Source organism: Lactuca sativa, chromosome 7, assembly GCF_002870075.4.
Source record: "Lactuca sativa cultivar Salinas chromosome 7, Lsat_Salinas_v11, whole genome shotgun sequence".
In the NCBI taxonomy this organism is placed as follows: domain Eukaryota; kingdom Viridiplantae; phylum Streptophyta; class Magnoliopsida; order Asterales; family Asteraceae; genus Lactuca; species Lactuca sativa.
This window is the reverse complement of record NC_056629.2, coordinates 184,804,909-184,818,004: the sequence shown is the minus strand read 5'-3', so window position 1 is coordinate 184,818,004 and position 13,096 is coordinate 184,804,909. Positions and strand designations below refer to the sequence as shown.

The 13,096-nt window shown below is 43.3% G+C and overlaps 1 protein-coding gene across 1 annotated transcript; it reads right to left on the bottom strand.

Moving 5' to 3' along the window:
* Positions 1-8,882: 8,882 nt before the first annotated feature.
* On the bottom strand, positions 8,883-10,453 carry LOC111913761 (epidermis-specific secreted glycoprotein EP1). Its single transcript, XM_023909470.3, has one exon. The coding sequence runs from the start codon at positions 10,429-10,431 to the stop codon at positions 9,064-9,066; it is 1,368 nt and encodes a 455-aa protein (XP_023765238.1). The 5' UTR covers positions 10,432-10,453; the 3' UTR covers positions 8,883-9,063.
* Between the last annotated feature and the right edge of the window lie 2,643 nt (positions 10,454-13,096).

The following is a 13,096-nucleotide window of genomic DNA, read 5'->3' as shown; positions in this document are numbered from 1 at the left end:
TACTGGAATGGCAGTTGTTGTTGTAGGCGAACTCCACAAGCGGTAGGTGGGAATCCCAACTCCCACCAAAATCAATAACGCATGCCCTCAACATATCCTCAAGGATCTGGATGGTCCGCTCACTCTGTCCATCAGTATGCGGATGGAACGCCGTACTGAAATGCAGCCTCGTACCCAGTTCCTCGTGGAACTTTTGCCAGAATCGTGAAGTAAACCTAACATCTCGATCCGAAACAATGGAAACCGGGACTCCATGGCGAGAGACAATCTCGCGGACGTACAGGTCGGCCAACTTTTCTGCCGACGAACTCTCCCGAATGGCTAGGAAGTGAGCACTCTTGGTCAATCCATCCACGATGACCTATATAGCATCAAATCCCTTTGTCGTCCTTGGCAACTTCGTGATGAAATCCATCGCGATATGTTCCCATTTCCACATGGGAATCTCCAGAGGCTACAGCTTGCCATGTGGCCTATGGTGCTCGGCCTTGACCATCCTACAGGTCAAGCACCTCTCAACGTACCAAGAGATATCTCGCTTCATACTAGGCCACCAATAACTCAAAATCAAATTACGGTACATCTTGGTGGCCCCCGGGTGAATAGAAAAACGAGACTTATGAGCCTTCTCCATCACTGTCTTTCGGACCCCTCCGGACATCGGAACCCAGACCCGACCGTAACGGGTCAACAATCCGCGACTATCTTGAACAAACCGGGCGCTTTCGCCCTTAATCCTCTCCAACTTCCAGTTCTCTGATCTCAAACCCTCAATCTGAGCATCCCTGACCAAACCCACCAGCAGGGAATCCACCGTTATCCTCATACACCTGGCTGGGGTAGAAGACCCAGTTGACTTGCAGCTCAGAGCATCCACAACCACATTCGCTTTACCAAGATGGTAAAGGATCTCATAATAGTAGTCCTTGACTACATCCAGCCACCTGCGCTGTCTCATGTTTAGGTTTGGCTAGTCCATGATGTGCCTCAAACTCTTGTGGTCCATGTATATCGTGCAACGGACCCCGTAGAGACAGTGTCTCTAAATCTTGAGGGCGAAAACCACTGCTCCCAACTCAAGATCATGCGTCGGGTATCTAGTCTCATGCGGCTTTTGTTGCTGCGACGGATAGGCTAACACTCGTCCCCTCTGCATGAGGACTGCCCCCAAGCCTGTGATGGATGCATCACAAAATACCACAAAATCCTCCACTCCCTTGGGGAGTGTCAACACCGGCGCCTCACATAAACACTACCGCAGGGTCTCGAACGCCCTCTACTGCTCCGGGCCCCACTGGAAATCCACCCCCTTCCTTGTAAGACGAGTGAGGGGTACCACAATTTTGGAGAAATCACAAATGGATCTCCGGTAATAACCTACTAAACCCAAGAAACTCCTGATGTCTGAGGGAGATTTCGAAATCTCCCACTGCGTAACTGCCTCTACCTTGGCTGGATCGACCAGAAACCCCTCCTGGTTAACGAGATATCCGAGGAACTGGACCTCTCGTAACCAAAACTCGCATTTCAAGAACTTGGCGTACAACCGTTCTCGCCTCAAAACCTCCAGCAGCTCCCTGAGGTGCTCATCATGCTGCTCCCGGGTCTTGGAATACACCAAGATATCATCTATGAATACAATGACCGAGCGATCGAGCATCGGTATGCATACTCGGTTCATCAAATCCATGAACACTGCCGGTGCGTTGGTGAGCCCAAACGGCATCACCATGAACTCGTAATGACCATAACGAGTTCGGAACGTAGTCTTCTCTACGTCCTCCTCCCTCACCCTGACCTAGTGATACCCAGATCTCAAATCGATCTTGGAAAACCAAGATGCACCCTGCAGCTGATCGAAAAGATCATTTATCCTCGGGAGGGGATAAAGGTTCTTCACTGTCAGCTTGTTCAACTCCCTATAGTTAATGCACATTCTGTGTGAACCATCCTTCTTTCTGACGAAGAGGATCGACGCTCCACAGAGGGAACTACTCGGACGAATAAACTGCTTCCCCAGCAGCTCCTGCAACTGAGACGACAGCTCTTGCATCTCAGGCTGTGCCAAACGGTATGGTCCCTTGGCGATAGGAGCCGCACCTGGAACTAGATTAATCCTGAACTCAACCTGCCTCTCCGGAGGCACTCCAGGTAACTCCTCCAGAAACACGTCAGCAAACTCACTAACCACCGGGACCTCTGATACCGAGAGCTGCTCCCTATCCCGCATATTTGTCACATATGCCAAATAACCGACACACCCGTGCTGAATATATTGTCGATCCCTGGCTTCCGAACAGAACCCTGATCCCAACCTGGTGCCCTCTCCATACACTACGAGTTCTCCCCCACTTGGGGTTCGAACCACCACCCGCTGCCTCTCACAGTCAATCATGGCGCCAAAGCGGCTGAGCGAATCCATCCCTATAATAACACATACATCCCTCATGGGAATAGGAATCAAATCTATCGGGAAGGACACCTTGAAAATCTCCAACTCACATCCCCGGTAGACCGAAGAAGTGGAAACTCCGTGCTCGATGGCGATCGAGACCCGCAACGGGCACTCGAGATCATCCATCGGCACACTGAACCCCCTATTGAAAGTCTGAGATACGAACAACCGACTCGCCCCCGAGTCAAATAGAACTAAAACAGGCAAAGAATTTACTAACAACGTACCTAATCACAGGCACAACCAATAAGCATAACACAATAAAATAATTGAGACAGAGAAATAGAAACGTACCAACAACCACATCCGGTGCTGCCTTGGCCTCCTCGGCCGTAAGCTGGAAGGCACGTCCTTGAGCCTTCAGAAGCTCCACCTTGACCGACCTCCCATCCCCACTCTTCCCAGCAACTAGGGTAGAATCCTGCGCAGGCCTAGCGGCAAACTATGGACAGTTGGTCTTCACGTGACCAACCTGATGGCAATGATAGCAGATCCTCATATCTAGTGGAGGGGCAGACTGACGGCAATCCCTGGCATAGTGCCCCTCCTTGCCACATTTGTGGCATCCACCTCCTGCTCGACAAACCTCTGAATGAACCCTACCGCACTTCTCACAAGTGCGGCTCTGCTGACCCCCGGATCGTGCATCAGTGGTTTTAAACCGCTCAGGCACCGGCTGAGACTAGGTCGGTGCTTTACGCTGCTCCTTCAGCTGCAACTCTATCTCTAACTCATGCCGCCTCGCGACTTCCTGCAGATCCAGGAGGGTATCATAATGCTGGGTAGCCATAAACTGTGGTATGTTCGTCTTGAGCATACTTAGATAACGGGTCATCTGAGATTGCTCTGACGCAAACTCTGGGAAAAACATATCCCTCTTCGTGAACATCCTGGTAATCTCCATCACTGACTCTCCATCCTGTCTCAAAGTCAAGAACTCCTGACCAAGCCGCTCCCGCTCAACACGAGGAACGTAGCGGGTGCGAAACATATCTCAGAACTGCTCCCAGGTAACAGCAATCCGCTGATCATCCGAATAGGAAACTGTCATCAATCTCCACCAGTCCTTTGCCCCAAGCCTCAGCAGGTTCAGGGCACATCTGACCTTCTGGTCAGCAGGACAAGAGCACATGAAGAAACATCCCTCCACGTCAGATAACCACCTCATAGCCCGAATACCATCCTATGTACCATCAAATGTCGGGGGCTTCGTATTATCGAAGTCCCAGTACTAGAAAGCCCTGATGGCTCCTCTCCCAACCCCTGCTGCAGTTACAGCCAAAGTGGCTGCAACAACAGTTGTCTTTGCTAGAGCGGCATATCGCTCATCAAAATACTCCACCATCGCGGTCTTAATCGACCCAAACATCTCTGGCAGCTGCGCTCGAAAAGCCACAGCGACCTCATCATGAGAAATCTTACGAATCCTGGCATCCAGCTCCTTAGTCCCAATCTGAACTATGGGCTCAGGTGCTACCGGCACCTCTGACCCTCCATCTCCCGTCCCCGATCCTGACCCAGATCCATCAGCAAAGCGTCTCGTCACCACCATACTGCAATCACCCTCAAAATATCAGATAAACAATATCATGTCGGGAGACTAAACCCAAAACCCTAGGGCTTGTGACTTCCTTGCTACGCGTATGGGTCCTATGCTTTCAGTAGTACGAGTCCTTACTACCTTCCACACTTACCCATATTCGCCTCAAGTATCACCACAATGCCCTAATACTATACTCAATATATCATGCGCTCAACCCTCAATAACAAGGGAATCTAGCAACCGATCCTGAAATTCCGTGCCATTCGCACAATCATGAAACTTCCATCAACGCCCGCAACGCTAGTGTATACTGGCTGCACATAACACTGGACCCAATAGACTTTCAAATACCCAATCCTACCCTAAGGTCGAATCATACATTCTCAGGCTATAAGATCTTGACTACACACAGTTGTGGTGCATACACTAAACATCTACATTCATGATGTCAGTTCCATATACAAGAACCCTAGGCTAATAGGCATCATATAATCAGGCAAATCTATCATGCGATTCCTGAAGATCCCTAGCCTAGCACTAGCATGCTGTTCTAATCATGTCAGAATATCAGATAACTGTATGGTATTTTGGGGCTTACTTACAAGCTCCGGCTGATTGTACTCTCTGCATCCCCCATTCTTATCTTGAAAATCATTTTAAAATTTTACTTTCCAAAAATCTCCTTGATTTGAGACTGGATTCACACAAGCGTTCCTCCAATTCACTCAAACCAAGGCTCTGATACCAACTTGTAACGTCCATAAAATTTACGCCAAATTTTAAACTTTTAACATTAACAAAAGAAACAAATAGTAATTGTTTTTACCAAACATTTCCAAATTGTTTATCATCAGAGTGTCCCAAAAACAGATCGTAAGGATGAGGAGCAGTATGGTCACGCCTTCGCCTTCCCTCGATCTCCCGAAGTACCTGAAACAATAAACTGAAAACTATAAGCCCGAGGGTTTAGTCAGCTACCCCCAAAATACCAATACCGTACAGACAAAAACCATATAAATAACAATTAATCGATCCACATGCATACTGGGCCATCAGCCTGACTGGTTCGCCCTACTGGGCCTACAGTCTATCTGAATCTATCCCGAGCCTTCAGCATGACTGGTCCGCCACATGGGCCTACAGTCTCCCCGGACCGCTCATAGGGTATGTTGGCCATCAGCACAAAGCTGGACCGCCTCAACCCTCCCAACAAGCAAATGACCATGTACATACACTATCTTATACTAGCATATACAAACATCAATCATATCTATCTCATTGATCAACAATCACATAATTCTCTTGTAACTAGAGCACCGACCTAACGGGTCTCTACATACCAATCCCTACGGATCATAAAAGCATAACATACTGTCTATACCCTGATTCCGATCAACAGATCATATCATGTATATCATACCATCGCAATGACAATTAAAGGGTCGGCCTTGGTGTCGTAGACCCTATCGATATGGTGAGGATAACTCACCTCGTAGATGTCGACTCGGAAGGTAACTCCAACTATCAGATCAATTGTCACCGGCTCCACCACCTATATCCATATTACAAAATACTCATAAGTCTTTAGTCTTATAAGGCACTCCATAACCCACTAATCAATCCCTGATCAAGGCCAAAGTCCTTGGTCAAGGTCAACAGTCCATGTTGACCTCAACTCGCCGAGTACACTAGGCTGCTCGCCAAGTTCTTGAAGTACATTCCAACTCGCCGAGTCATCGGGGTGACTCGTCGAGTTCCTTTGAATTCCGATCAAATCTTAAAGCCATCCTTCGAGTTTCCTTCCTGCAACTCGACGGGTATACGCGCAAACATATCCTTGGCTAAAACTCATACGACCCGACGAGTTGTTCTTCAACTCGTCGAGTTTCATGACCATCTTCATCTAACTCGCCGAGTTGTTCAATCAACTCATCGAGTTCACGGCTTCCTTCATCTGACTCACCGAGTTGCTCATCCAACTCGTTGAGTTCAATGCACATCTACAAATGACTCGCCGAGTCGGCTTTGCGACTCGCCGAGTCCCTTCAGTCATTTTAATTCGCAGACATCCTTAAGCCATGGCAAGGCCACAAATCGTAGATCCAACTTCCTTAGGACTACTTATCACATAAATTTGCAAACTTTACGTGCATGCATGGCTTTACAAGCTCCAAATGCCAACGTCAAGCTCTTAATGGGTGTTCATGGACTAAGGGGACCATAAACTCGACTAAAGCTGGGACTTTATGTTTGAATAATCCAAAGAGGGTCCAAATCTAAAGTTACAACTTCAGATCTAGCCCATATATTGCCATACCAACTTGATCCCCTTTTCTAAAACCCTAGAACTTGTACAAAGATGAGGTCTAACTGAAATAACTGAGGGAAATGGTTAATTACCTTCCCAAGAGATGTCCACAGAAGAAGGAATCGGATCTCTTCCCAACTCCTTGCCTAAACCACTTGATTCACCATAATTTTCACCAAAAATCTTCTCTCAAGCTTCACACACGAAGGGCACACACACACATGAGTTAGACGTGCAAAAGAGGCTGTAAGGGAACTGAAAGAGGCTTAAGCTTCTTTAAATAGGGGTGCAAACCTCAGGAATTAGGTTTTCACTTTCTAGCTCCTACTCACCGAGTCCAACAAAGGATTCGCCGAGTAGGCCACTCAACTCGCGATCCATCCTGCTGCTACTCGACGAGTAGGGCCAAAATCCAAAAACATTTATTTAAATTATTACCTGAGATTCAGGGCGTTACAAAAACCCTAATATTTAGGGTTTGTACCCTGTTTAAACAACTTAACTCGTCCCAAACAAGCCTCCATCGTTCCTCTCACTTCCAGAAGACCTTAACTCGAAACCCTAACCATTTATTGAGTGTTCTTGAGCTTGTGGTGGCGTTTTTGTGTGTGTTTGAAGTTGGAGAAGAGGAAGGAAGCTTGGAAGTTCAAGTAGAAGCAAGGAGATCTAGAAGTTTTACTTCATTCTCAGCTCATTCAAGGTAAAAAGCTGGAGCCTTGACCATTTATCTCTTAGAATTTGATTTGGGGCTCTTTCTACCTTTTAATGAGTTTGGAGACGCAAAAATCGGATTTTGTGGGTGTGCTTAGAGTTTCACTTCAGATCTAGGGCTATTGGGGTCTTTATGGCATAAAGGTGCCAACTTTACTGCCAAAAACACCCCATGCATCTAGCAAACCTCTTTTTATGGCTTTTTGAACCATAGGCCCCATACATGTGCATCAAGTTTGAAGCTTTACGTATAAAATGGACCCTAGGAAGTCAGATCTATGGTTTTGACGCGTTAAGACCATTATAATCGACTATATAGTTTCGGACAAAGAGGGACTCGACGAGTCACTAGGGTGACTCGGTGAGTCGGGACGCTTTTTCCCCAAAACATCTTCTGGAAATGGTTTTGGTTAAAGTGGAAGGAGCACTCAGCCTGCTAGGGGTTTGACTTGGACCTGGAAACCATAAGACTTGGCAAGTATATGAACAGACTCGGCGAGTCCAAGGCAATCTCATAATCCATGCAGACGGACTCAACGAGTTGTTCATAGAACTCGGCGAATCATAGACTGGACACATTTATGTGATGATGATGAACTCGACGAGTTCAAGGATGAACTCGGCGAGTCAGTTGAAGATAGATCTGATGCTATGGTTAAAGGTGAACTCGTCGAGTTGTTGCTAGACTCGACGAGTAGAGTCGGGGGTTGTATCATTTTGAAAGAAGAGGGACTCGACGAGTTGGTGGACTAACTCGGCGAGTCAATTCAACTGGATGTTGACTTTGACCTTGACTTTGACTTGGATTTGGGTTGACCCTTGTAAGGGTTATGAGTATGCATTAGTAATTGGAAAAGGTCGTTGTGTAGCAATTGAGGAGTAGAGATGAGTCGAATCCCGTGTCGAGGACTATGCAGATACTACACGACATCGAGGTGAGTTACCTTCCAATAGGAGTGGGTCTACGACCACAATATTTTGTTTTGTGTTGTGTTTATATGGAGTATTACAAAATAGAATGTGTGTCACAAAAGCATGTTGTAGTTCATTGCTTTAATCCTAATCAATGAGATAAACTTTTAACTAGAGTTCCTTTATTTATGTAGAAGTGAAACGCCAACCCACACAAAATAAATAATCAGTAGAGTTTCACAAAGGCAAAGAGACATATATATATATATATATATATATATATATATATATATATATATATATATATATATATATATGAGCAATAAAATGAAATATAGATTGAAAATCAAAAAGAGCATGGTTAGAAGGTACATATAAAACCAACATACAAATAGAAAAGATAGATATAAGTAATAACTAGGAAGAAAAGTATTGATGAAACAAGTTGAAAGTAAAAACAAGGAAAACTAGGCAAAATACACAAATAATGTAAAGGTAACTAGCACTTAGACTACTCATGTAGTACTCTACGACCTTGATGTTATGCATCCACACTCTCTAATCAAAGCATCTCTCCTTGTAAAGAGAAAAACCTCATTCAAATTTAACATTGCATTATCTTCACGCTTATTTATCATATATTCTCTTTTCTTTACAAATCTACAACGACCATCTCCACCTTGTAGAATGAAAAATGTTTCCTTTGTCCTAAGTATATGTATGAAACCACCACAATCTTTGTTTCTTTAATTTCTATATGATTAAAGTGGTATCTATTGTGTTTCAAAATGTTGATTCTAGTATCTTATTCTTAATAACATTTAGAACCATTTACAAGATACTGCCTTAAAGGATAGCGAAATTTCAATTTTTTTTTACATTTAGTCACTTAATTTTTTTTTCGTGTTTGATGCTCAAGTCATTATCCCGATGCCCTTATGATTCTCAAGTCATTATCCCAATGCGAGAAAGTAATTTCATATGGATTTGGCTGATGGTTACAGGGAAATACCTATCTATGCCCACAGAGGGGTGTCTAGGCCTTTACGATCATTCATACATATTATTTATTCACGTTATAACTTGAACATAGAATTAAAACGGTGAAACAAATCAAAAGCTGTTCATGTAGATTCAAAGACGAATTCCATTTAGGGATAAGTTGTAAGGTGCTTTGATATACGCGAAATGAGTCGAGTTTCCAACCCTTGTTAATGTCTTCAAATCATATGCAATCCAGCACCTGGAATCAGCGGTGTGGTAGAAATACCCCATGCAATTGCAGTCCTTGGTGCATTTGCTCTCGCAGTCCCATTGATTCGATACCCAATCTCCCGTTGTGTACTTGGTCATAAAATGGTCAACCCCATCAAGCTTGAAGTAGCCAAAGTCACTTGCTTGACAAGACGTCACCTTGCTAGCCTCACAATCTTTGCTCCACCCACTTAGTCCAAATGGTGTTGGGCATGCCACACACTGGTTATCCTCACATAGCCCAAACTTTTCACATCGTTCCGGCAATTGGCACTCACCTTCTATGGAGTTCCGGTCGAGAAACGTGTAGACCAGTTCCCAGGACACACCTTGCACGTTCGGATTATACGTGTAGAATTTAAGGTTGCCATCTATCCCTAGTCGCAGATACGATAAGGTGTTGTTGTATCGTGAAAAGGCCATGTTGCGATTCCAACCGGAAAGTGGATTTGTGATGTAATAATCAAAAGTCAAGTAATAGAGAAAACCCTCATCGGTATCTGGAACCGACGTCAGAGTTAAATTGATCAAACTACCATTGGTCACACTACCGACATCAACAGTGAACCACTCCACAGACGTCCAATATAGCATTGGGTAAGGCGAGTTAGCGCTCTTGTAATACAAGGCTAACCGCTTAGGCTCCATCACCAAGCTATATGGTCCATCAATGTTGTTCTCGGCGGAAGCCCGGCTCACCAGATTACTGGCACCACCAGCTCGGAGTGATTGACCCACCAAGAGAGTATCAGTTGGGGAATCGAAGCTTTGCCATATGAAAGTGCCAGTACCATCATGAAGAACCATGTTACCGGTGGGGAGCACCTGCAAACCGACCACACCCTTGTTGGCGGTATTTGTTTGCCAGGCAATCCGGCCATCGGAATCCGCCAGGACAAGGTTTCCATCTGTACCGAAGGTGAGGGTGGCGTTCTCACCAACTGGGTTCCCCCGGTTAGCTTCCCAAACCCAACGCATGAGCGACTCCGATCGGACAGTACCCATACGTAGAGCGAGAGTGAATGTGTTAGGGGTGGTGTTGTAGAAACAAAGCTGGAATGGGTTACTAAAAGGGGGGAGAGTACGATAATCTGCATCGTACTCGACGATATATTCTCCAAAATCACCTTCGTTTACATAACTGAAGGTGTCTGCAGAAGGAACAATAGCTTCAGAGATGGTGTAAAGTAGTTGAAAGCTGAGTAAAAGTAGAAGGGCAGTTACCAAGATGGAATTAGGAGAAGTCATTTTCGTTGTGTTTTGAGATCAGCATGAAAGAGACCTATATATGGATTGGATAAAATCGAAGACGACCCTATTATCCAACATGTACTGTGTAGGATAAGATAAATTAAGAGTTAAATCACTAAAATGATAAAAACGAGATCAAGAGTATATCGCATATTCACATGCCCATCTTTTTTGTAGTTATCACAAAATAACTATTAATACACTAAAGCAGTCTCGACAACCGAAATAAACTTCATGCAAATCTTTACCTAACAAAACGTTGTTTGAGATGCTCTGCTGTTGTCTCTAAATTCGGGAATTAATATTCTTGTTAAAGATTGGAGGATTAGAGAATATTAGAGCATAAAATGTGATGCTCGTTTTACTTTTAGAATTTGGAGTTCCCTCATACAGAATTAGGCATAACACATATCAAGTTAAACATGGATGACGTATTATCCTCCTTTGCTGACGGTCAAAACTAAAGAACGAACCAAACCATAGAAAACATGTTAACATTTTCTGCTTCTTGACTTTTTCTATCAAAAAGATGAATAACAGTTCACTTAACAATAGATTTTTTTTGGGAACTTCAAAAGAATTAACGGAATCCTCCTCGCAATATTTTAGCACGTACCCAGGGTTCAAACTTCTTTATGAAGCGATATAAGTTCCATTATATATTGAAAGAAATATACATAATAACCTCCATGTTTGTTAGAATGCAAAGGAAAAACATTTCATGGTTCCAAAAATCTTCAAAAAGTGTGGGAGAATTTTAACATATGAATACAAGAAATTCGAGCATTAGTGGTGACACGCATCGCGGCTAAAAGTCAGCTATGTCGCCGCTAAAAGCGTGTTCGGCAAATTTAACTGGTAGCGGGTAGCTTGTAGAGGGTAGCGGGTAACTTGTAGCTTGTAGCGTTTTGTTAAACGCTACATGAAGTAGCATTTGGATTTGGAGCGTTTTTTTTTAAACTAAACACAAGAAGCTTGTAGTGCCGAGCGAGTCTTTCTGTTCAAAATAAAGCGTTTAGTCAAATGCTAGAAGCTAAAAGCTCTCAAACTCTTCCAAACGCTCAGGGCCGAACACGTCCAAAGGCTTTTGCAGCGATGCGTCGCCACCAAAAGGTCGTTGGTGTTGACTCGTTGTAATTGCTCCATATGTTGTTGCTATTGCTCCCCGTTGCTGCAAATGCACTGTCATCGCTAATGATCAATGTCGCCGCAATAGCCTCGTCACCACTAATACATGTCCGTCGCCATTAATAGTATTTTCCATTTTTTTGGTATTTAATATTAAACTTAGAAAAAAAAAGTATAACAAGTATAAAAACTGCTGTGAAACTATAGTTTGTAGAAAAATAGTTTGAAACATTAACCACTTAATAATATATACGACATCCAATCCATAATATTAATCTAAACATCCGGTCCAAAATACTCATCTAAACATAACGAAATATATCCAACATACTATTCTAAATAATAAACCAAACAAAATATTTCATAAATCTTAAAAAAAAATAGCTAGTCATCCTCATCACCCCCTCCTTTCCTTGGTTTTCATTTCATCGCAACAACAATCGAAACCAATCTTCTAGTGTCGCGCTAAAAGTCGAGTCTTTTAGCATTGTTTGCAGCGTTTCCAACTACAAAGAAAACAAAATATATTATCAACGTATCATAATAGCATTTTACTTTACAAATTAAGGTCGTGACGATTATAGTGTCCTACTTTTTCACTTTTCCATTATATAACATTCCGTTATAGCATCGTATTATACTAAACTAACAATTACCTACATATCATTAATAATGTTCTGAACTTGATCATTATATCTCTAGATTTTGCTTATGTTAGAAGTTGATGCTTATTAGCCTCATTTTCTTGGTCTTTTTGGGTAAGAGCTACATTAGACCAAAGGAGTTCTCCTTTTGGACGTTTTAGGGTAGATTAAGTGATAAAAATATGATCTTGGACCTTCTTTTCACTCCATGCAAGTTTTGTGGTGTCTTAATGGGTTATGGAGTTAGTGTTTTAGCTTTTGGGCTCATTGTAGCCATGCATAGCCATAAAGCTTGCAACTGTATGGCTTTATACATTACATTATTTTTGGATCTGAAGTTTGAAATGGATATCTTAATCCATTAAGTCATTGGTTTAGAAGTTGGTGAATTGCAAGCAAAAGCTTGCAACTGTATGGCTTTATACGTTCCATTATGTTTGGATCTGAAGTTTGAAATGGATATCTTAATCCATTAAGTCATTGGTTTAGAAGTTGGTGAACTGCAAGCAAACGCCAGACATTTGCATGGGAACACCTAACGTTCGGACGCCAGGCGTTTTGTTCTGAAGGCCAATGGGTCGATTTTTGGGCCTTGGGCCATTAGGGGTTTAAGGCTTTGGACTAGCATGTTGGGCTTCCTTGGACTTTAGACCTATGATGGGTTCGGGCCCAATTTGGAAGATTGGGCCATATATATATATATATATATATATATATATATATATATATATATATATATATATATATATATATGGCTTTAGGAATTGGGCCTTTGTATGGTTGTGTTAGGCCTTGGTTTTGGGCCAAGTTAGATAAACGGTAAATTGGTCTTTACCCTAGCTTAGACTCTTAGATATGGGTCATAATCTAATTATTAATTGGATGTGTTT